Source organism: Ziziphus jujuba, chromosome 8 (genome assembly GCF_031755915.1).
Source record: "Ziziphus jujuba cultivar Dongzao chromosome 8, ASM3175591v1".
In the NCBI taxonomy this organism is placed as follows: Eukaryota; Viridiplantae; Streptophyta; class Magnoliopsida; order Rosales; family Rhamnaceae; genus Ziziphus; species Ziziphus jujuba.
Window position 1 is genome coordinate 23904736 of NC_083386.1, and position 24905 is coordinate 23929640.

General features: G+C 32.9%; 3 protein-coding genes across 4 annotated transcripts; 2 read left to right on the top strand and 1 right to left on the bottom strand.

The window, feature by feature from the left end:
- The first annotated feature begins 1578 nt into the window (after positions 1 to 1578).
- On the top strand, positions 1579 to 3994 carry LOC107414214 (F-box protein At5g07670). Its single transcript, XM_016022318.4, has 2 exons — positions 1579 to 3031; positions 3364 to 3994. Exons 1-2 carry the CDS (start codon positions 1797 to 1799, stop codon positions 3632 to 3634), a joined length of 1506 nt encoding a protein of 501 aa, XP_015877804.3. The 5' UTR covers positions 1579 to 1796; the 3' UTR covers positions 3635 to 3994.
- Positions 3995 to 4503: 509 nt separating this feature from the next.
- LOC107414227 (uncharacterized) lies at positions 4504 to 13178 on the top strand. 2 transcript variants are annotated; one of them, XM_016022333.4, is made up of 16 exons: positions 4504 to 4870; positions 4977 to 5060; positions 5689 to 5762; positions 5859 to 5892; positions 6093 to 6151; positions 7151 to 7265; positions 7343 to 7380; positions 7579 to 7676; positions 7860 to 7915; positions 8741 to 9023; positions 9184 to 9299; positions 9956 to 10012; positions 10567 to 10632; positions 11051 to 11125; positions 11973 to 12060; positions 12715 to 13178. In XM_016022333.4, exons 1-15 carry the CDS (start codon positions 4667 to 4669, stop codon positions 12033 to 12035), a joined length of 1422 nt encoding a protein of 473 aa, XP_015877819.3. In that variant the 5' UTR covers positions 4504 to 4666; the 3' UTR covers positions 12036 to 12060; positions 12715 to 13178. The 2 variants fall into 2 exon arrangements, with proteins under 2 accessions (XP_015877819.3, XP_015877820.3); XM_016022334.4 differs by having other exon boundaries at positions 4506 to 4870; positions 12772 to 13178.
- A 136-nt stretch (positions 13179 to 13314) lies between these two features.
- On the bottom strand, positions 13315 to 16620 carry LOC107414228 (NADPH-dependent aldo-keto reductase, chloroplastic). The gene is made up of 5 exons (XM_016022335.4): positions 16444 to 16620; positions 15807 to 15982; positions 15000 to 15243; positions 14220 to 14399; positions 13315 to 13998 (listed from the first exon to the last, which is right to left on the bottom strand). The coding sequence occupies exons 1-5, from the start codon at positions 16561 to 16563 to the stop codon at positions 13771 to 13773; spliced, it is 948 nt and encodes a 315-aa protein (XP_015877821.3). The 5' UTR covers positions 16564 to 16620; the 3' UTR covers positions 13315 to 13770.
- Between the last annotated feature and the right edge of the window lie 8285 nt (positions 16621 to 24905).

Below are 24905 nucleotides of genomic sequence, written 5' to 3' on the forward strand. Positions count from 1 at the left end.
GCACAAACAAAAGTGAAATCTTTTACCTCAAATTACGGGTCAAAACTAGTATATTAAGGAGAGTTATGAGCAATGAATCAGATCGGACAGCATTCTTGGATCTGCCATCGCATAGATCGTATTAGTGGTCGGACAAGGAAGTTAATCCATTCTTAGAAAAAATTCAAATTTTATCCTTTTAATTCTAATAATATTTATTTTTCGTCCTAGAAATTTTATTTACTAATTATCTAATAAATAACTTACCATCATTTCAAAGACTTTCCTCTGTTAAATTATTCTTCCAAAGAGCAAAATATCCATTATATTACAACTCAATTAAGTATTTAATTTAAAAAAAAAAAAAAGAATAATGAGTGTTTGACAAATTCTTCATGTTTTGTAATTTTTGGCATTCTGTCTGGTGAAATTGTAACTTAAAAGTCTTTTTATATGGGTGATTAAAGATTATCTAAAGATTATCTTCCTAGTTCTCAAAATATTTATAAAAAATAATTTGAATATTTCAGTGAAAAAAATAAAAAGAAAAAATGAATAAAATTATTTCCTTTTAATTCTCTCTATCATTCGGGGAGATTTCTCCTTAAAAAGCTGTAATTTGAAATTCCCGAAGGCCAGCTAAAGAACAGTGGGCAAGTTTTTTCTTTTTGAAAAGAAGAATAGTGGGCAATTAGCCTGAATATTTATTTATTGAACAGTCTGACAATTTTCTTATACTGTTGATTCCCGTATTGCAGGTCTAAATTCCAAACAACTATTTTGAGATCCCATGGACTATATTAGCAAAATATTAAGTCTAAAAATTACTTTCAAGGAATTAATTTTTTTATTGGGTTGCTTTCGCTTTTCAAAATGAGTCTAGAAAGATGCACTTTATCATCTTCAATAACCATGGACCATGGTTCTGTTTCTGTCCCCACTTGTTATAAAAAGAAAATTTTGAATTATAAACGGCTACCTAACGGCTACTTTGATTGGACACTCCAATATGTGCGCTTTAGCAACTCCCAAAGACCCAAAAAAAAAAAAAAAAAAAAAAAAAGGGGACGAAATACCAATCCGGCACAAAGGATAACATTGGTTAAAGTATGACGAGGACAGACTTAAAAAGAAATTTGGAGTAATTCTTTTGCGAATTTTATAATAACAACATGAATATGGGAATGCATTTATTTATTTACTTATTTTAAAAACTGCTATTTGAAATAAGAAATATAAATGTGTTTTATGCAAATTATACAATATCTTTTGGGTGCAATGCAATATGGGTTGTGATTTAAATTAATTATAGTATATATAAACAAATATTTTTCTTTTTTTGTTGAAAATTGTTGGTACATTTGGATATAGTATTTTATAATTTTGCATTATGTTTTAAAAATTTTTTTGTCATAAATATCCTTGATAATTTTAAGTAAATTACACGGACTGATTATTTGTATTTGTAAGATTTTCAAGAAAATGTGGTAATAACTCATCAAAAAAAAGAAAAAAAAAGAAAAAGAAAATGAAAATAGTAAATAAATAAATTTTGTCAGCAGAGCAGTACTTGGGAACGGACCCAACTCAAAATTCACAGATAAATACAAAAAGCGCTTGCCAGCTCTGAAAATCTCCAAAATGCAGAAAACCAAATGGTAGAGTGTGCTCCCAAAACACATTCAAAATCTGGAAGTTCACATTCAAAATCTGGAAGTTCAGAAAGTCTTATAGAGAGAGAAAAACACAAGATAGAGTGAGAAAATCTAGAGAGAGAGAGAGATTTAGTGAGAGAGAGATTCAGAAGTGCTCGGAAAATGGGATGCAAAGAAGCTTCAGTAGAAGAAGAAGCAGAAACGATGTCGTTGTCGACAGAGAATCCAAACCACCCTTGTCCATCACCATTGAAGAAAAATAAGCCACCGCCGAACTGGTCTGACCTCTGGCTCAAGAACACCAAGTCCCTCAACCATGTCTTTTTCACCATGCAGCTCCCTCCTCTCACTTCTTCACCCAAAGACCCAAATCACAAAACCTTCATCTCCAATTTCTCCAAGATCGATCGGACCCTCCTCTTGTCCGACGAGATTCTTCTCCGAATCCTCTCCAAGCTGCCGGAGTCTCAGCAGCGCAATCACAACTCCCTCGTCTGCAAGCGCTGGCTCAGCCTCCAAGGTCGTCTTGTACGTTCTCTCAAGGTCTTGGACTGGGGGTTTCTTCAATCGGGCCGATTAATCTCCAGGTTTCCCAATTTGAATCGCGTCGATTTGCTTTCTGGGTCTTTAATTTCGGACCGAAAATCGAGCATTTTATTGAGCCAGAGACAGTTTTCGGTTCATACCAGTTCACGATTCTCGCCGAATCGGAAAGTTTTCCAGGCAGATTTGCTTCCCGTTGAGGTTGTCGATAGAGGGCTAAAAGTGTTAGCCGGTGGGTGTCCGAACCTGCGAAAACTTGTAGTGATTGGTGCCAGTGAATGGGGTTTGATGGATATAGCTGAGGAGTGCCCGACCTTGCTTGACTTAGAATTGCATAAATGCAACGACAATGTGCTTCGGGGCATTGCGGCTTGCGAGAATTTACAGGTGTTAAAGCTGGTCGGCAATGTCGATGGGTTGTATAATTCCCTGGTTTCGGATATTGGGTTGACGATTCTAGCTCAAGGTTGTAAGAGACTGGTGAAACTTGAGCTCCGTGGCTGTGAAGGAAGCTTTGATGGTATGAAAGCTGTTGGACAATGTTGCCAAATGCTTGAGGAATTGACTCTTTGTGATCAAAGAATGGAAAGTGGGTGGTTGGCGGCACTTTCTTATTGTGAGAATTTGAAGACTCTGAGGTTTCAATCTTGTAAAAAGATTGATGCTAGTCCTGGACCAGACGAGTACTTGGGTTCTTGTCCAGCTCTTGAGCGGTTGCATTTGCAGAAATGCCAATTGAGGGACAAGAAGAGTGCCAGAGCCTTGTTCATGATATGTGGGGAAGTGAAAGAGATTGTTTTTCAGGATTGTTGGGGTTTGGAGAATGACATCTTCAGTCTGGCAAGTATTTGCAGGTAAAGCATTCTTTTTGTTTTGTTACTCTTCGGTAGCTATGCTAGATGTTAATGCGAGTTAGATTATAAGGAAGATGTATTTTGTTAATTGCACTATGAAATTGGATTTTGATATTTAATCCAAATCTCAATAGACTATTTTAGTGGTATTTTGCTGTTTGCATAATGTAGCAAAAAATAAACCATTCATCTCCCCTGATCAAGTGAGAGTTGTGGTTGTGGAAATTCCATTAATTGCATTATCATGATTGCTTGTAGAGCTTATATGTTGAAAAATTGTACATATTTGTTTTTCATCAGTAGATTAATGGGTGTTGTACTGTTAATCACAGGAAGGTCAAATCCTTATCTCTAGAAGGATGCTCATTGCTGACAACAGAGTGTCTGGAATCTGTAATCCTTTCCTTGAAGGAGCTTCAAAGTCTTAAAGTAGAATCATGTAAGAACATTAAAGACAAGGATATTTCCCCTGCACTTTCAACCCTATTTTCTGTTCTTATTGAGTTGAAATGGAGACCAGATAATAAATCTCATCTTCCACAAAGTGCCATGGGTACTAGCATGGGGAAGAAAGGTGGTCGATTCTTCAAGAGGTCTATATGACAGAGATCCAAAAGTTTCTAATTGCTGGTAAAAATCTTACCCCTTGATCGTATGCTGTGTTGCTGAAAAAAGGCCGTGTTTGTGAAGATCTTGTAACTTTGTAATCATTTTGTTGTCCGTTTAGATGGTTAACTTAGATGTTGACTGAGGAATGAATGTTCTTCTTCCACATCCATGGGTTAGAGCAATGGGATTGATGCAAGTAAAGAACATTCGACCCTAGCTTAGTTTATGTTGGGACATAGGTCCCATTCACCATAATGTTTAGATAGATAGATATATATATATATATATATATATCATATAATTAGTTTGTATGATATAGTTTATATTTTAAAACCAGTATTGTTTTCTACTAGACATTCTTGGACCACCACTAAAACTGCTTTTAGGCTAATAGAGATTAAATTTATTGCCTCATAATCTTGGCAAAGAAAATGCATGAATTGTTTTTCCTTGGTCGTTTTTGAGCCTCCTATTGAGCATAAAAAAATAAAGTAAAAAAAAAAAAAAAGTTTGTCCAAGTATTATTTGAAAACATATTTTAACCCAAAAAAAAAATAATTTAGTTAATTCATTAATTAAATGATTTTGTTACAAGCAATCTCACAAAAAAAATAAAAAAAATTAAAGTACAAAAATTGGTTTTGATGGATTATTTTAATGGTTATTCTAATATCGTCAAAAGCTGAAATTTATTCCTTTTCTCAAAAGAAAACAAAAAAAAAAAAAAAAAGAAAAATTTTAATTTTATCCTAAATTATTTGTTATTACTATAAAATTTTAATTGAACCTTGCCCAAAAACAAAAAAAAGCAAAATTAAAAAAAAAAAAAAAAAAGGAAAAAGGCAAAACGCACCTCCAAGTCTTGATGATGTGGCTGGAATGCTGGGATTGCGAAAAGGAAGAGGAAGCAGACGATCAAAACCATTATCGTGGACACACAGCCGATGCTTGACAGCCCTGACTCTATTATTATTAACTGGTTTTAGAGAGAGAACGAGAGAGAGAGAGAGAGAGAGAGAGAGATAGATGAAGAAAGGGAAGGAAGTGGTGGTGGAAACAAGTTACGGCGACAACAGCAGCGAAGAAGAAGAAGAAGAAGATTATCAGAGCAACCTCCACATCAACATCAACAACAACAACAACAACAACAACAACAACAAGAAAGACGCATCTTTTCCCTCCTCGAGATTCTCTTCTCGCAACGCTTCCTCCAAATACGATTTCGTCAAGGTCCTCCTTTTTTTTCTTTTTTTTTTTTTCCTTCCCCCAAAATAACAAACAATTATTCTACAGAAACTTATTGTTGTTCTAAAATTTCGTTGCAAAAATTAAACAGGTTAAGGTCTGGTTAGGTGATAATGCCGATCATTATTACGTTCTTTCCAGGTTCTTGCTCAGCAGAATGTTGACTGTTACCAAGGTTTCCTTTCTCTTTATATTTTATCCACTTTTCGTTGTCGTTTTTAGTTTCCTTTACTGTTTAATTTTCTTCGTTTAAGTATGCATAATTTGTTTCCAAAGCCCCTAATAAAAAAGGGGGGAAAAAAAAAAAAGAAAGGGAAATGAATGTGCCCAAAATATTGAATCTGGATTGTTTTATAATTACCTAGTAAACTTTTTTTCTGTTTGATGATTTACCTCTTTTTTAACCTTGGAAATTTCAAGTTGTTGTTGCGGTTTTTTTTTTTTTTTTTTTTTTTTTTTTTTTTTAAAAATTCATATTACTTGACCTAAATAATGCTTCGTGATGTTAGAAAGTGCAAATGACGGTTTTTTTGTAGCGTACTTTTAACTTTATCTGTCAATTCAATTAGAAGAAGTAGCTTTGTGTTGAATTGACTTATTATTAGTAAGCAAGAGGGAAGTTAAGAGCAAATTTTGACCTTTTATTTTTTATTTATTTATTTATTTTTTCTTTCTCCTTTCAAAATATTGCCTTTCTTTTAATTTTTCATTTCTATTCTTTTTCGTTTTTCTTTAATTCGAGCGTGAGTAGATGATGATGGATTAGAATCGGTGATATATATTATGAGTTTTGGTGTTTCCAGATCCCAAATCATGTAGCTATCAAAATAGCTCTTGAGCTTAAGAAGTTGCTTATAGACAACAGCCTTCTAGATGTGTATGCTATCTCTCCATTCCTTTTCTCTCATTCATTAAAAATTTATTGATTTTAAAATTTTAAATTATGGTACTTATATTTTGTGTTATTTTGCAGCTCACAGTCTGATTTAGAAGCTAATCTGTTTAAGGTATGTTGTATGTTAAGTTGTCTTGTTCTCTGTCTTCTCTTTTTTTCTAGGAGGCCTCAGGTGCTTGTGGAAAAATACGGATAATTTTTTAGCCATGGCTTGATATGATTGTGATGGATGGCATAGTTAAAACCATCGTAGTTTCAAACTTTACAGGCATTCAATTTAGTTATATGAGAGTTTTCATTTGACTTGTGCAGCTCATGCAGCGACGGGGCTATGGAGAAGAGTACATAAATCGATACAAGATGATGACTAGGTGAGTACATTTTCTAGGAAGTAAGTCCTAGTTTTTTTTATCTACATTACTAGCTGTCTCTTTTTTTTTATCTACATTACTAGCTGTCTCTTTTCCCTTGTATCAATACTAGAAATATAAATACTGCATTGTATATCTATTGCAAGTCACTTGACATTTGTTTTATATCAATACTTCTTTGTAACTTATTTTTTGCTTGCTATAAATATAAATGCTTGTTTGGTTAATGAGTTTGTCATATATTACATTTGTTTCATTTTGTATTTTACTAACTATGCTTGTTACTAATTTCCTATTGATTGTTCTTTTTGTAAACCTCTAGAAACACCGTGTTTTGTGAGAATATTTATCTCTTTAATTCTGGATTCCTTCCATTGGTAGTCATTTTTGCTTGTGGTTTTGGGTTGAGTTTCTTAATTACCTGTGTGCATAATTATAAGCAGTGTTTGTTTGGTATTTTTCTAGAGTAGATCTTTTGGATGTTAATCAGTTTAGTGACAATTTTAAGTTAATAGCTGCAGGAAAATGTATATTTTTTAAAATTCTTGTTTTTTGCCCTTTTAAGACAATTTTTGTTTCTTTACTTGTTAAAAGTTGTGAGTTCGTTAGATGTGTAATATCTAGAAGATGTTTATTTTTTCTTAAACTTCAATACTAGCTTGATTTGATTATGGTCCTCTCGAGTCATTGTTAACTTGGGTTCTTACTGGTCATGCGCTGTTATAGGTTAGTAACATGTACTTGTGGTAAGTATGTTGTATATGTTTTCAATTTATGGAACCTTATGCTAGCATTCATTACGTATTTGTTTTAGTGATGCTAGAAACTGATTTTCCCGAGATTAACATCACTTTGAAAGAAAGCAAGAAAGAAAATAAATGAAGATGGTAAAATTTGCTGCATTAGATGGTAATGCTTTTTGTTGTTGTTGGTGGGTTCCCCCCGCCCCCCTCTCTTTTAAATTTAATTTTTTATTTTTTTTAACAAAAATATTGGCAGATTTCACCATCAAAGAGTGCCATTAGTCATTCTTGTATGTGGTACTGCATGTGTTGGGAAGTCTACCATTGCAACCCAGCTTGCCCAGAGGCTAAATTTGCCAAATGTCTTGCAGGTTCTTATCTCTCTCTCTCTCATCTACTCTGTTGAATTTGGATTGCTCTGATCCCATTCTTTTGTTAATTGTTACAGACAGATATGGTATATGAGTTGCTGCGGACATCGACAGAGTACTTCTCAAGATCTCTAATTCTAGTCTGAACGTTGTTATATTTAATTTTAGGAGCTATGTTAGAGCAATTCACAAGGAATAATGCTATTTTAAACATGCTTCTTTATTTAAAATGAATAGCTGTTGTAGTTAGACTTAAGCCTTCTGCCGACATGAACAGTGTCAAAGTGCTTATTTCTACTTATTTCCAATTCAGTGCACCATTGGCATCCAGTCCTGTATGGGCACGAGATTTCAGCACCTCCGAGGAGTTAATTACTGAATTTTGTAGGGAATGCAGAATTGTCCGTAAAGGTATCCACTTTACTTTTTTGCTATTGAGACAATTTTTTTAAATACTATTAGATTATCATAATAGATTTTTGAGTATGTGAAAGAATGCGCATTCCCGGAGCTTCTTTCTTCAGTATAACAATTTTTGTTGGTGATTTCTGGATGTTAATTTATCAATTGTGTGTGTGTAATGTGGGCTTGAAGGTTTGGCTGGTGATCTGAAGAAAGCAATGAAAGATGGAAAACCTATAATAATAGAGGTGAGATGACCTTTCTATTTTGTGGGTGGCATTAAAATATATATTTCTTTCTATTTCTTCCTTTGCAATCTCATTTTTTTGCTAATAACAAGGTAATTAAATTTTTTAAAATTTTGAAAAATGAAAGCACACTGTGCATGTTAGATGCTACTAGTATGAGCATTACTTTGTTTAGTAAGGGAATTTGCCTGAATGTCATTATATGATCTTACTATTCTATCATGCAAAAATGTGGTAAGACTATATTCTGTGGCTGAGCTTACTTCATGAATTGAACTACAATCTGAGCTTACTGCATGAATTGAAGTAAAAAGTGCAATGATTATTTTTAGTGCGATTAGTTTTCGTCATAGGTTAGAATAGTTAATCAAAATCTCTGATTGCAAGACTCTCAACCAGGATGAATATTAGCAGGTGAGGTCGGTCAAGGTGTGTTCATTATAGTTGTTCCTTACTTGGGTGCTTACTTGTTTGGACTTCTGTTTTGTTCTATTTGGGCTGTTCTGGTGTTTTGGTTCAGTTCTTAAAACTAATGGGGGTGAATATTGACTCAAATGTCCAATATTATGTTTTGAAAAAGCATGATATCGCTGTGATGAATGTTGAATTTGTGATTTTATAAGTAGGATGTAGGATTTCTAAATTATGCCGATTACGAACTGTTTTACTGTGTCTATTGTGAACAGTAAATGCGGATGTAATATTTATCATACAAGTGATATAGTTTGTCTTAAATAATTCATGATAAGAATGTTATATGCATATAATGCATCTTACTCTCAGGTTGGTTAATCACCATTGTTCCTTTTGATGATATAATAACAGGGAATGCATTTGGATCCAAGTATATATCTAATGGATGATGAGAATAAGTCAACATCTGCGGTGGAAAAAAAAGTTCAGGAGGCAAATCCCGCACCTGTTGCATCTGATGATACTAATTCACTATTGGAAAGTAATACTTTAAGTGTTCCTGAAAGCCATGGTGAAGTTAGCAAATGTACAGAGAATGTCAGTTTAGAAGAAGAAATATTAACCAATAAGGTTAATAAAGTTGCAGACTATCTAGAAGCTATTAATTTAGCAGGAAGTGTTTCAAGGAATAAAGGTCAACTCCCACTCTGGATTTTGGTCAGAAGTACTATTATCTTCCAGCATATTTTATTTCGCTTCAAAGACATCTATATCATTGAATCATGTAAAAGTTTAACAGAAGAAATGAAGACCTCAACCAGAGAGATGTGGCTTACTACTTTTGGTTCATGCAGGTGAAACTCTTAAAGATCCAGATACAAATAAAAATTCTACGGTTAAAAAAGAAAAGTCTGGTGCTGAAGCAGTAATTGTACCTTTAGTGCTGAAGATGGCTGAATTTGACCATAAGGTGTTCTCAAATTCCTCGTTTGCTTTAATACTTTCTATGAAGCTTATCCTTTTCCATTTCTTATGTGCTTCGTGCCTGTTATTTTTGTTTTTACGAGCAGTGAATTGCATGAAAACCGTTATCCTTGTTGCTTGCTTCAGATTCTTTTCTTAATATGACATGCAAATATCTTCGACACAGTCGAGTAATGGTTGATGCTAGTCATTTTTGTATAGTAGTGGAGTTGATAACTGATAAGTGTAGGTAGTTAGGAGATAGTATTTAATCACCGTGCTGTATAAAGCTCCAACGTTACTGCAATTGATCTTTCTCTGAAATCCCATGCAAATTTACTGGATCATTGTTTCCTAGTTTTCTTGACATCATCTCATCTTCCCAGTGTATGATTTAACTTTAACATATAGTACTTACTTAGAAGAAACTTAAAATTAGCAAAAAAGCAATGGTCAAACACAATTCATTGTTCACTACATCTTGAGTTAGTGTATCACTTGATTTGTTCTCTTTTCTTCTTGGTAAATAACTTATATAGTATTTTTTATGCTCTTGCGATAGTGCATGAAAGTTGCTTTAGTTTTACTGGAATTATGTTAAGCAATTGTTTGTTATTACTCTCTATCCTGCACTCTTTAAGAAATCTATTCTTTGCAAACCAGGCATTGCTTGAGGAGTGGATTTCAACTCGTACATTTAATGATAAATCTCTAGTCCAGGTATGGATGATATGGACTGTATTTGTTTGGTAATTATACCATTTTCAAATCACTCAAGTGAACACACTGTTAGCAATGTTCATGTTACATGCCAGTATGAATGAACTATTCGGAGATACGCGTAAAAAATCCATAAAAAGATGATATAGACTCTTATCTTAACCTTTTAAAAATTTTTAGACGTATTTGTTTATTGGGTTGCATTGATTGAAGCTTTTCCAATAAAATCTGCTTTAAAAAATTTGTATCCTGTATGTGTTTAAATACTTACAAGTGTTCCTCCTAATAACTAATAACAAGCTGCTTCATCAGCAATAGATGAGGCTTAGAGTTACTTTTGCTTACAAATGATGCTGTTGGCCTCTCAAATGGTGCATTCATCCACTTGCCTCTGCTACGTTTTAGAGCTAGTTTTTTATGCAGCATCCTGATTTCTTGAAGTCATTTTAATCTAAGTTTCTTCAACTAGACTTTGTTGTTGCTTGGTTGCTAGATAGTTTATTACAGAATAAAATTTTGGTCCTGACTTCCTTCATCTCTGCTTTTTCTTGCAGGATAAAAATAAGCTGATAGCCAACTTGAAAACCATTCAGGAGTATCTATGCTCATTCAAGTCACAGGTATGCTCCTTTGTTAGCCCAAAAAAAAAAAGTCACAAGTATGCACGTGTGTGTCTGTTCTGTCTTCTTTGCTGGGTTATAGTCAACCAGGGTTTCCATCATCAAGCATTTTAGAAATGATTATAGAACAAATTTGAGTGGTTGTAAGTGTTGGTTTAGCTGAGTATTGTCTTCATCTACTAAAGGGAGCTTAATTTCAGTAGAGAACCATTCTAAATGTTGTTGGTTGTCTTGCTGATTGCATTTCTAGCGAGACCATTTAAAATTTTGGAATAAGTAGGAAGTCTTAAACATTAGGATTTAGGAAGTCTAGATATTACCATGGACTGCTGCCGGCCATTATTGTCATGGCAAGATTTGTATGGGGCTACTACGGGAGTGTGTTTATTATTATTATTAATTGGTTTTCTTTGAACAGGGTTTGACAGTTGTCAGTGTATCAGCAACTACATTCCCCCAAACATTGGATTGGTTACATGCATATCTTCTTCAGGTATACTTCTTTATATAAAAATATAGGTTCAAGCCATCTTAGTGCTTATTCAATCTAGACTACCTAGATGTTTTAGTCCAAGCTGTTGTGTTATGTCTTCATCAACAAGAATGTTTGAGAAGCTTAATAAACACGGTAGCTGGCAAATGAGAGACAGCTAGACAAATAAGCTCCTCACATCTTAATCCTACCATCAAATTATAATTGTTCTTTTTTCTCATGATGTATTTGTCTCATGAAGAGTATTGGGCTCCTACTTTTGAAGTGCCCATCTCATATGGTTAGATGTTTTAACTTTGCTATTAATGCTGGGTAATACTTTTCTTATATTCTTGATTTTGACCTACAAATTGAATACTACTAATGGGTATTAGAATGAATCTACAGTAAGAATACATTAACCTTGCAATGGAAATAACTAGACCAATATGTTTGGTTTCTGCCAACATTAGCTAGAACCATTGTTCCACATTCTGAATCTGTATGATCCAATGTATCCCTCAGAGAGTATCTTGTCAAGCAATTGGAATTGGATCAAGCGTGTGGAAGTGATTTTGAGATAACTAAAAATTTCAAGCATTTGTGGGTTCAATGTGAAAATTGAACTTATCTTTTTATAAAAAAAAAAATCTTTATTCAATGTGGCACGTTGTTTCTGTTTCTTTTTATCTATTCATTTTTTTATTGTCCGTTTCTTCTATTTCTTTGTTATTAAAATAATTACCTCTCAATTATTTTGAAAATTTTCAAATTGATTCTGGATGTGTTACTTTTACATCTCTCTTTCTATACCAGCTGTACTGTTAGTGCAATTTTTTTCATGTCATAGTTTTGGTTATTTATCCAGTGCATTGAGCAAGGAATTTCATCGGAGTCAAATGACAATGTTAGGCAGCTTGGAGGGAATTAGCTTTACATGCAGAGGTTAACTCGAGGCAAGTTGGATTTTCCATACATGAATTTCTAATCTGCATCCAGATAACAGTCTATTTCATAGCATTCTATCAACTAAAATAGCATGAAATATTTTTGTTGCTTCAAATTAAATTTTCCATCCATTGGAGTTGTATCTATCAGGTTAGTATTTGGATGGCAGTATAGTGTTCCAAGCCAATTAATTTCTTCTCCTCATGCATATGCTGTCTTCTATTTTAAAGCTTTAAGTGGTAAAAAGATAGGGTGGCATCATTGCCACGGTTAAAAGCATTTTTGTGGATTTGCCTTCTTTCTTGCAATCCTAATTTTGCCCTCCACTACTCAGCACTAACACGTTTTTTTCCTTCCATTCCTAATCACCACCATATTCTTAACCTGACAGGAATTAAAAAAAATAAAGAAAATCCATTTTAAAACCATTGGGCCAGGGCTTGAAAAGAGAATGAAATTGTATAAAACCATAGAAAATGGATAGCATTGAAGCCCAGCCACCGTTTTTGCATAATGGACTTAGAAAGAGAAAACCCAGCCAATCCTAGAGGACAAAATCTGAATTGAATGAAAGAAAGAAGGCATTTAACATGGTAATAACGCCTGCCAAAATAAACAAAGAACATTAATTGTTCTACATTGATTTTTGGTTCTTTGTCCAGTCTTTGGAGGCAATGTTTTGTGGGTGCGATTTTAATTATTCATACTCAATTGAATAGAGAAAGGACCAGTATGATGTTCTGAAAGAAACTGCATGGCAAATCAGCTGGATGATGAAGATCGAAATGTCAGAAAACAGAGGGGCAACAGACAAATACAGGGGCTTTGCAGGAGAGCCTGTTCTGAGATAATATTCTGTCAGATATGTGAAGTTTCTATGCCCAGCATCTTGAAATCCAACCTGGACTTCCCCAAAACTGACAGGAGACGAAATGACATGCTTTGGAGAAACTAGCTGGTCTGCAAGAAGTGGATAGCTAAATTATATTCCTGTCTGTACAAAGCTAAGAGATCCCACTGTGGTGGTGGGTTCAATTATTTTGTTTTTTCCCTGAAAGGGTTCAATTATTTTGTTGTGACCACTAAAAAACATTCTGGAATGCATTCATAGTAGATATTTTGTGTCCTTGATTGTTTCCTTTTAATATTACTTAATTATTCATCAAAAAAAAGAAAAAAAAAAGAATAAAAAGAAAAAAGGCTGCTCAATTATGTGTTCTCAGTTCCTGGAAAAAGGGAGAAAAAGGATACGATTCTCGAATGCAAATTCTCACACAAATACGTGTATTGGGATGCATTTTTATTTTTGTTTTGATTTTGAATAGATAAAGTACCTTTAAACTCTAGGTCTTGTGAGATAATGCATGTCCTTGATTGGGATTCTTTATAGATTTAAACCCCATTTATCATATGCTATTTGATGCTTGAAGAATTTCTTCCCGCTAATTAACTTGCTTTTTTTTTTCGCTGAAACCCGCAAATTAACTTGATTTTGATCTGAGAGCCGTACATTTTAATTTCATATAAACAATTGGTTTCAGCATTATGATATGACAGGTACATTTTAATTTCATATACACAATTGGTTTCAGCATTCTGATTTGACAGGCAATACAAGTAATAGAAAGAAGATAAAGCAGAGACAGATACTACATGGATTTGCAAGTAAATCACGGGAAATTGAGAGTTTTACAAATTACGACATTATAAAATACATTTTAAATCTCATCGTCCCAAAGTTCTTGAATTGACTTGTATGGGCTTGTAGTTTGATTGACCAGAAACTCTCCCCTCATGATCTTCCTTTCCTCCAGTTTGTCAATCTGGAGGCAATCTTCATCGTCCAATTTCAATTCAAGGGCCCCGATGTTCTCCTTCAACCTATCTTCATTAAAGCTTTTCACTATTACGCTTACTCCCTTTGATAATCCCCATTTTAGAGCCACCTGCATAAATTATATCTTAAAAGTCAAGGTAACTTGTATAAATGACATTTTAATTACAAAATCTTTATAATTTCAGCCTAAATTGCGACTTATAATTGCTATATTATGAAGTACTAGGCTAATAGCTCAAGCCAGAATATATAAATATATATATATATATATATATTTTTGGGTTAAAATAAAGAAGGTGACAATTTTAATGTTTGTTAATTGATGTGTACCTGAGCTGGTGTTGCTTTGCGTTCAAGAGCGATGGATTGGATGACTGGGTTATCCACCACGGCCGTTGATCCCCATGAATTGCCCGGCCCACCGAGAGGTGAATAAGCACTTACGTGGATTTTGTGGTCCCCACAGACCTCTCGGAGTTTTGCCTGCCTCCACATCGGATGCATTTCCACCTGTACCACCATTTAAGGTCATTATATTAGAGTAAAGAAAAATTATTCTTATATATATATAAACATAATAAACAGTAGATTGAAGGATGTGTTCATGCTTCCCAATTCAGTATTGATTAAGACAGATAACGAAAAAGAAGAAGAAGAAATAATACAGAAAAACAAAATGCTAAATTATTGGCTTGTCAATAGTGGTTGGTTACAATTGTTGTGGAAAAAAACAATTTTCATGCATGCGGAGAGAGAAAGTCAATTTCAAACCTAACCTCACGAATTTTGACACACGTCTTTTTATTTTTTTAATACGTTCTTCCATTTTTCAAAGCTTACTACTTTTTATACAAAACCCCAATTCTTTAAACATTTTTTTGCACTTTTTCTCTTCTTTTAGAAGTTTTCTCTGTTTCAGTACGCTAATCACCTTATTAGCCTGTATTAAATAATTAAAACTTCCTCATACGCTTAGCAATTCCAGAAAAGAAGAGACTAAACAATTTAAAAAAAAAAAAAAATCAATTTACAACTTCATAATCAAATCCAATTACCCAAAAAATAAAATAAAATAAATAAACCTTATAATTAAATTAAAATTTTATGTACCTGATTGACAGCCGGTGTTACAGAGGCATAATCCAAAAGCGACTCAATCTTCTTGCTAGAGAAATTGCTGACCCCAATACACCTACACATTCCCATTTCAAGGCACTTTTCCATTCCAGCCCAGGTGTTCTCAAGGTCTAGCTTTTCAAATTCATCTTCACTAGGAATTGCATAGCGAGACCATGGCTTCAACTTCACTGGCCAGTGCACCAGATACATATCCACATACTCCATATCCAAGTTCCTATAAAGCAAACATTCAAACTCACAATTAATTATTAAATACATATTTTCGTACAAAAGACAAAAAAAATCTTCAACCAGATATATTTTGGGGTTTTATTATATTTAGATCTCAAATATATGCCTTTTTTGAGATTCTCAAAATCCTATAGCTATCAAAGATCCTGATTTCCTCTGAACTCAGATTTTCCCTCATTGTTGCCATCATTACCCTTTAGTCCTAAAACAATATGAATGAGAATCTCGAGAGAGATTCTGCCGGAAATTTAGACCATGCATGGCAGCCGAGACGATACACCCACATGAAAAAGTTTGCAGTAGATATACATATATATAGATTATAAGGAGCTATTTTAATTATGTTCTACCAGATGATGTTAGACAATTTATATTCCCATCCAATTACATATAATCGTAGGTGAAATATTCTATAAATTACATATAATAATAGCAACTGTATGGCAACATAAGATGCCCCGACCTCACCCAATAGAAAATTAGTACCGCTGCTTTAATATAGAGGTAAGGTTGAGGGTTGTTGATCATGGATATGCATGTGCTTACTTTAGAGTTTTTTTGAGTCCTGCAACAGGGTCATGGTGGTCACTTCCCCACAGCTTCGATGTGACATATATGTCTTCTCTCTTTACTGTCCCATTTAGAATTGCTTCTGTCAAGGCGTTTCCCACAGCTGGTTCTGAACCATAAATCTTTGCCGTGTCAAAATGCCTGTACCCCATCTGCATATATATAAAACCATCAATACTAATTAGACGAAATCTGATATACAAAATAATTTTCTTGGCATGAAATACGATGTAGAAGTGTCATTTGGCATTTGACAGAGCCTTGTGCAAATATTGGAGTTTTTGTCTAATACGATGAATAATCTTTAGGCGTTTTGATAGTTTGAGAACATATTTTTTCTCTTAGAACATATTTTTTATTTTGATCAAGTAGGTATAAAAATTGGATGCCCTTATTAATTTCTTCCATATATAACCCATTAAAGACTACATTGGAGGGTGAGAAATCTAAGTTTGAAGTGGTTTGAGTGCTATAAGTTACTTGACCAGAGTTTTGAAGTGAAGACGAAGAGGATGGAATTAAATAATAAAGAAAATAGGAAGAAAAAGAAGAAGAAGAAGAAGAAGAAGAAGAATGAGAAAAGAACGGGACAATTGTGTGGTACGGATTGTACCTTGATGGCCATATGGATGGCTGATTCTGTTGTCTCCCTATCATTTTGGAAGGAAAAAGTGCCTAATCCAATGACAGGCATTGTTATCCCACTATTCAACCGCACCTGATTGCCCCTCATCTTTCTCTTTCTTTGTCTTTTTCTCTCTCTCTCAATAATGTCTCTCCTTTTTTTCTCTCTAACACCCACAATGCAAATGAAGACTCTTACTTGATCACCTATTTATAGACGCCTTTGAAGTCAGTACAGGTTTGTACTGTTTCCATAAGACACTTGAACCACATACGACATTATTTAACACTAAAATATTCTTGTAATTGTTTGTGTAATTGTTTGTGGGAGTTAATATGAGAGATGTGAATGTGTTCAATTAAATTATTCCAATTACAAATCAAGCTAGGGATCTTCCGTGTCTCTAGGGATTTGATCAAAAATGGCCCAATTCATCATCCAAAGGCAACTATCTTATTGCACCCTTTTAGAGCTACTTTTTATTAATTAGTTTAGTTTAGTTTAGTTTTTTTCCCCCTCTATATGAAACCTAATAATATATATATATATATATATATATATATATATTTTTTTTTTTTTCTATCAAATATGTTAATTCATCTAAAAAGTCAACTAGTTGCGTACCACTCCTAAATATTCATAATTGAAGTCAACTTGATAGGTGGCATGGTGATACTATTTATGACGCAAGAATTTGATGACATGTAACAATTAAAGAGTATGTCTTAATTAATAAGGGTTTGTTGACTCAAATCAAGTAACAACTAGCTACAAACTATATATGATGTTTGACATTAAAATTAATTTGTCAACAATGCATCTATTTTTTTTTCCCTTATTAGTAGAAGTCAATGAAATTTTTTTAAAGTAAAACTTATTTATGTAGCATTGCTGTCTTTAACAGTAATCTCTCTCCCGAGGTTGACATTGTTAAAAGTCAAATGAAATGTCAATGCTGCTCATGTTCAATTACCATATATATATATATATATATATTAAATTAAATAAAGGTACCGTATAACAGAAAATATGGCACCGACCCAAGTAACATGATCAAGTTATTCCATGGTTTGCTGGATGTTTAGGATCATATACAAATAATATGATCAAATAAATATATACTATATATATGTATGTATATATATACACGCGTATTCTGGATTGGAAATTGGAAGTATCAAAGAAAGTGAATGTAGGTTTATATATACAAATCCGATTAAGAGATGCACAGTGTTCGGATGTCATGGATTTGGGTTGCATTACATTACATTTTGACTGTGCACCGTCACAATAAGTCTTAGGATCTCAAAAATCCTATCATGTGGGCTCAGGATTTTCTCATGTTCCTATGATCTTTGCTAACCCATATCCATCTCTTACTTACATTCCCATTTTTATTAGTTTTAGTTATTTTATTGCTCAACTAGTTTCACTTTGTACGTATATCGATCCATAGAAATCTCGGTTAATATTTAGTTTTTTTTTTTTTTTTGGTTTTTGTTTTTGTTTTGTTTTTGTTTTTAATTATATATACTGAACCAGGATGGACGATTCGATTCTAAGATTTTTAGAATCTTATTACCCAAGGTTCGAATGTCCTAGGTACCAATTGGTTATGAATTTAACTAGATGACTGAAGAAGCCTCTATAAGGCTATAGAAGCAAGCTTCTTTCCATTAAGAAGAAGAAAATGCTATATCATGAGAAGGGAATAATTCAAGGCAAAAGGAAAATTAATTTATCATATAAAAGGAAGATATTACTCAATGCTTGTATTTTTATTTATTTATTTATTATTATTATTTTTTGTAAACGACTCAATGATTGTTTGGCTACCCAATTAACAGCTTAATTAATGAAACCATTGATATACCCTTCTCCAAATAACTTATAATCACAAGATTATAAGATAATTCAAGTTGGCCTGGTGTCGCAATCCCCTCGCAAGAAGCAGACCTTTGAGCTCGTTGGTTGAGTCGTGTCCTCTTCCCTTAATTAATTTAGATAATTCTTGTAATCTTGATTAAAAAAAATTACTATTAGTTTTAAGCTGGGCGTCATCAGATTATTAAAAAAATAGTTAGGTTGATTAATTGATTAACGTATTAAAGAGGAAAAAGTTTAAAAAGATTAAGTAATGTGGTGGACTAAATATTATACGTTCGTAGTTGAGTGTATATGGCTCAGCACATTATCGTACGGCCAGGAGGATGTGAAATTGACAATCTTGAAAGATTTATAAGATGTAGCCGGTCATATTGGGTGCATTATTAACAATGAGCAATATTATTTTAAGAGTCATTGCTAGCTAATTTAAATATCACATATTCCATGTCTTACCGATATATGCCATTGATTAACCATCTACGAAGGGGGGAAAAAAAAAAAAAAAAAATTCTCAAACCGTCACGTTGACTAAATTCAATATTTTACATATTCTTGAACTATACATAGTATGTATATCCGTGCAGGCAACTAACACACACACACATATACCTATATATATATATATATATATATAGGTCTTTATACCAATAGAAGCATCACATAGTCAACAACGTTTTCTCTTAAATACTAGTGCAAATTCGTTTAGGTACCCTTCAGATTTAGCATAATTATATGTTGCCACCCTGAAATTGAAAAACTATCACTTTGGATTTTGTATTTTTACAGCGTCAAAGGTAACGGTTTAACTTGTTTGACCATGTAAATGTTGATTTTGACCCTAAAAAAGATAACTTTGTATTAAAATCATATTTATATCACTTACCACCCCTAATTTTCCTTATCTTTTAATATATATATATATATATATATATTTTGAAAACATCTTATATACATATAAATGTCACCTTTTTATTTTTTGGTAATTATATTTATTTGGAAGTTAACTGTTTGGTGTTTTTTTTTTTTAATAACAATTCAATAAAAGAAAAAAAAAACTCAATAATACATTATCAATTTAAATTCTTTTTTTTTTTCAAAAATAATAAATTTTAACTTTATGTAATTATCCTTTAGATTTTTTCCTGAATTATTTTTATTTTAAAATCTGACTATGCTAAAAAATTAAACAAATATATAAAACTATAAAATAGTATCATTAATATTTCATTAGTTACAATAAAATTTTTAAACGCAATTTAATACTGAAAATATTGATAAATATATTTGAAAATTCTTCAAAAAACTAAAGAAAGAATTTAAAAATTAGCAATTCTTCATAAGCCCAAATAAATAACTAGTCCAACAGCATTTATATTCTAATTTTCTTTATTAACTTTCGTCCAAAAAAATATTGTTAAAGCATTATCAAAAAAAAAAAATATATATATATATATATATATATAATAACTATAATGAAAAAAAATATTAGTATAACAGTTTCCTTTTCTTTTCAACATCAATACCATTGTTAACACGTAACACCTTCAATCTAAAGCTTCTATTTGGGTTTCATGGTAGCTCAGTTTCTTCCTCTGAATTCACTAAAAATCAACAATTTCTACAGTACTCTAAAATCTAAATATTAAAAAGACTTGAAAAAAAGAGAATTAAAACTCTATTATCATGGCTTTGGCTGCAAAATGGAGAGTTTGGATTTGGATTTAAGGAGAAATCTTAACATTCATAGTTTATAGATCTGAGATTTGTATTAGGTCTTGTACCCAAAAAAAACTCCCCTCCTCATATTCTTCATCAATTTCGTTACTACTGCCTGGGTGGTAGCCATGGTGTCTACGGCTCCAATGGCAGCGAGTGAGTGATTTTTGTTAATGGAGGTTTAGAGCTTTGCAATATTTTGCGGAAAAATGAATATTCAAGAGAGAGAGAAAGAGAGGTTAGAGGAGAGAATTGTGTGAGCTTAGCTTGTATTACATTTTTCAATATAACAGTGTATATCAATTCTTACATCATCAAGTAATGATTACAATTCTGATTTTTTAATAAAATTCTCTCACTCACACTTTCATGCAAGCATATTTCTTTTTACAAATTCAGTGACACCTAGAATGTAAGCCAGCACGGATTATACCTTGCAGCCTCACTTATCCATGTCAGCACAGAAGTTATACTTCAACACTCCCCTGTAACCTCTGTGCTGAAACAACTTTTAGCTTCTCCCTCAAGTAATTAAATCGATTCTTTGGTAGAGACTTAGTAAATATGTCTATAATTTGTTCCTTAGAGACACAATATGTCAAGTCTACAATTCCATCTTGCAAAACTTCTTTAATAAAATGATAGCTCCTGTCAATATGCTTGGTTTTTTGATGAAAAACTAGATTTTTGGTAATGGCAATTGCTGAGGTATTATCACAATGCAGAGGAGTGGCTTCAGCTTGCATTTCACCAAAATCTTCAAGTACAAACCGAAGCCCTATTGCTTATGCAATTGCTTTAGATGCGCTGATGTATTCTGCCTCAGCTGTAGAGAGTGCAACATAATTTTGCTTGACTAAAGCCCACGAAAACATCTCACTTCCAAATTTGATAACACACCCTGATGTACTCCTCATGTCATCCACAGATCTACTCCAGTCATTATCATAATATCCCACTAACACAGGTTGTTTTCCTTTTACATACTTCAAACCATAGCCTAAAGTTCTTTTAATATACATTAGTACTCTTTTTGCTGTATCAAAGTGTTTGTTAGTAGGACAATGCATAAATCTTGCTAACAAACTTGTTGCAAACATAATATCTGGTCTCATAGCTGTAAGATACAAGAGACTTCTTACAATTTTTCGATACTACTCTTCATCTGCTGTCCCATTACCATCATCCTTGCTAAGTGTGAAGTCCCACATCGGTTGGAAAGGGAAACAAAACACTCTTTATAAGTGGATGTGGATACCTTTCCCTTACGAGGCCTTTCCATGTGGGAACGTAAAACCTTGGGGTTGTGGTGAGCCAAGCCAAAGAGGACAATATCCCGAGTTGTTGAGTGGGTGGGACCCCTAACTTGTACGAGGTTTTTTAAAACATTGAGCGCTGGGTTGTAAGAGGATTCCCCAGGTCCAAAGAGGACAATATTGCATGCGAGTGGTTTGTGCTATTACACTAAGCTTATCATTTGCAATTAGAGGTGTAAGGACTGGATTGCAAGTTGTTAGGCCAAATTTATTTAACAATGCAGAAACATACTTCTTTTGGTGCACGAAAATACTTAAGGTTGTTTGTATTACTCCCATACCAAGAAAGTGATGCAATAAACCCAAATCTGTCATCTCATACTTCCTTATCATATCTTCCTTAAACCACTTAAGCATTTCTTTGTCATTTCCTGTATACACTTTGTCATCAACATAAATAGTCACAATTAGCATGCCTTTTTCTCCCCTGGTCTTTGTATAAAGTAGGGATGTCAACGGGACGGGGCGGGGCCGGTTTTTAAAATCCCGTCCCCATCCCCGTATGGGATTTTTCATCCCATCCCCGCAATTTTTTCCGTTTTTTTAAAAGCGGGGCGGGGACGGGGATTCCCTAATCGGTGGTGGTGCGGGGACGGTTTCCCCATTTGTTTTTTTTTCATATAATTGATATAATTTCTTTTGATAAATTTATATTAAAAAAATTTCTTCTATAAGCAAAATATAAATAAAATGACCAAAAATATAATAAAAATACAATAAAAGATATCAAAGTTCAAATTTATAATTTTAATAACATACATTCTCAAAAAATACAATATAATATAATCCAAATACATAAACATAAAATTTATAAAAATATACATGCACACATAATAAAGTTTTACTTCTCATTTCCTTAAGTCTCCATGAAAGAATGTTCCGTAAGAGTTGATTGCTACAAAAATAGACAAAAATATTAAATAATATCAAAAAATTTTAAACAATTTAATATAAACATTTTTTGTAATAAATAAATTCAATTTACCTCCTCATCAATTTCTATGTCACTCATAGTAGAAGAACAAGCTCCAACATACAGTGAAGAAGATGAAGCTAACAAAAATAAGATTAATTAGTTAACAATAAATACAAAAATTATTTAACACAAAAAAATATAAAATTTAATTTTTCATACCATTAATTTCAGCCCATAACCAATCTTGTGCACACATCAAAGCTTCTAAAGTTTTAGGATGAAGTCTACTTCGATGTGGACTCACAAATCTTCCACTGGTACTAAATGCAGACTCAGATGCAACAGTTGATACTGGAATGGCTAAAATATCTCTTGCAATATTATGCAAAGTAGGATACTTCATTGCATTTACTTTCCACCATGCCAATATGTCAAAGTCATTAGATCTAGGCAAAACCGGCTCCTCCAAGTAACGATCAAGTTCAGATTTTACATTATCAAGATTAGTAGTGCTAGAAACAAACAAATCAAATTTTGCCAAACGATCTTTTTTTCCAGATGGAGTCATATTGGATTGAGAAGATAAAACATTTGGAACATTTGCACTCAAATTGCGTTTTGATTGATACTCCTTCACTAAATCATAGCAAATTTGATGTATAATGGCTATCTTATGCACACCTTCATCCCCATAAATCAAAGGAAAATAATATTCTATCACTTTCATTTTATACCTTGGATCTAAAAGAGTTGCTACAGCCATTATTCCATGTGTTTCACTCCAATATTTTTCAAATTTAGATATCATACCCGCGGCCATCAATCTAATTTCCTCACAAGAAGATGTTAGCCAATCACAAATTAACATCCTAATCTCACAAATGTGTGGGAAAAAAAGATTAGCTGTAGGATACTTTGTTCCTGAAAATATTTCAGTCACTTCATAAAACAACTCTAGCCTTTCACAAACCTCTTTGGCTAAATCCCAATCTTGATCACTAGGCAAACATTTATATAGTGACTCTCGTTGTTTCAAACGAGGAAAAATAGTCCTATATTTCAAAGCAGTAGCAAGCATCAAATATGTAGAATTCCACCTAGTTTTACAATCAAGAACCAACTTCTTATCACAAGAAATTTTCAATTGACGAACACATTCTAAGAATTTTTCCTCTCTTTTTGGTGTTGATGTCCAAAAATAAACACTTTCACGAATTTTTTCAATACTTCCACAAATTATTTCCAAACCATCTTTCACAATCAAATTCAATATATGTGCACCACACCGCATATGAAAAAATTGACCTTTTAACAAAAATGAAGAATTAGGAAGCTTATCCAAAAGAAGATTGACCAAAGCATCATTTGTGCTACAATTGTCTAAGGTCAAAGTAGAAAGCTTACCATCTATATTCCAATCCAATATGCAATCTATAAAAACATTGCAAAGAACCTCAGAAGTATGTGGACAAGGCACATATACAAACCTACAAAAAATAATAATAATAAATAGTTATAATAAACTAAATACATAAAACAATCCAATAAATATGAAATTTAATATATAAACTTATAAAGTACCTTATAATTCGACTTTGAAGTATCCAACCATCATCAATGAAATGTGCCGTAATAGCCATGAATCCTCTATTTTGGTTAGATGTCCACATATCCGTAGTAATTGCAACTCTACCATAATTCTTCTCTAACAACTCCATTGTTTTGGATTTTTCGTAATCATATAATTTAAAAATATCATTTTTAATTGTATTACGAGAAACCGCTTTAAACAATGGTTGAACCGTATTTATAAACCTCCTAAACCCATAATGTTCAACTATTGAAAGAGAGTATTCATGCAAAACAATCATGTTTGCAAGCTCTTTTCTGGCATTCTCTTGGTCAAACGTATATGTACCAACTTTAACTTTTCCACCGACATCTTTAGTAGGATTCAAAATTGCTTGCCTAATATCCTTTTGTGTTCGAAGAGGACACCTTTTAAAATGATCATGCAAATGTCTTGTTCCATTTCTACTCCCTCCTCCTAGTTTCTTACTACAATAGTTACATACGGCCTTATCCACCCCATCTATCTTTACCTTTTTAAAATGATTCCACACAACCGAAATCAATTTTCTTTTTCCAATTACTTGACTACTATCCTCATCACATACCTCTATCGAAGTTTGGTTTATATCTTCTTGACTAGGTATTTCTTGAGGAGTACTAATTGGAGTCGAATTGTCGCTAAAAGGTGTTGATGATGATTGATCCTTGTCATGTGGAGTGCTTCCAATTGTCGAACCACTAGCTTCAGCCATAATTTACCTTAAAAAAAATAAAAAAAGTAAAAAAAAACAAAAATGGAAAGACAAGACAATTAGATTAATGTGTTGATACCATTAAAATATATATATATATATATATATATGTATATAAATAAATAGAAACAGAAGATGGTGAGAGTTAATCCATGTTTTCAGCAATTAATATCTACACATAGGGGAATGCCTTTAAAATAAGACCTTCAAAGGATGGAAGCAGAAACAAAAATATGTTTTAGTTTAATCTAAAGAAAAACTTTCAGAAACTTTCCATAATTTAAGTTAATT

Bases quoted from the DNA above. Each gene is read 5' to 3' on its own strand.
- LOC107414227 (XM_016022333.4), top strand. From the start codon at position 4,667: ATGAAGAAAGGGAAGGAAGTGGTGGTGGAAACAAGTTACGGCGACAAC. The intron at 4,871-4,976 runs GTCCTCCTTTTT...AAAATTAAACAG, and splicing joins CCAAATACGATTTCGTCAAG to GTTAAGGTCTGGTTAGGTGA. The intron at 7,266-7,342 runs GTTCTTATCTCT...TAATTGTTACAG, and splicing joins ATTTGCCAAATGTCTTGCAG to ACAGATATGGTATATGAGTT.
- LOC107414228 (XM_016022335.4), bottom strand. From the start codon at position 16,563: ATGAGGGGCAATCAGGTGCGGTTGAATAGTGGGATAACAATGCCTGTC. The intron at 15,983-16,443 runs GTACAATCCGTA...ATATATATGCAG, and splicing joins CCATCCATATGGCCATCAAG to ATGGGGTACAGGCATTTTGA. The intron at 15,244-15,806 runs GTAAGCACATGC...TTTGCTTTATAG, and splicing joins GGACTCAAAAAAACTCTAAA to GAACTTGGATATGGAGTATG.
- LOC107414214 (XM_016022318.4), top strand. From the start codon at position 1,797: ATGGGATGCAAAGAAGCTTCAGTAGAAGAAGAAGCAGAAACGATGTCG. The intron at 3,032-3,363 runs GTAAAGCATTCT...TGTTAATCACAG, and splicing joins AGTCTGGCAAGTATTTGCAG to GAAGGTCAAATCCTTATCTC.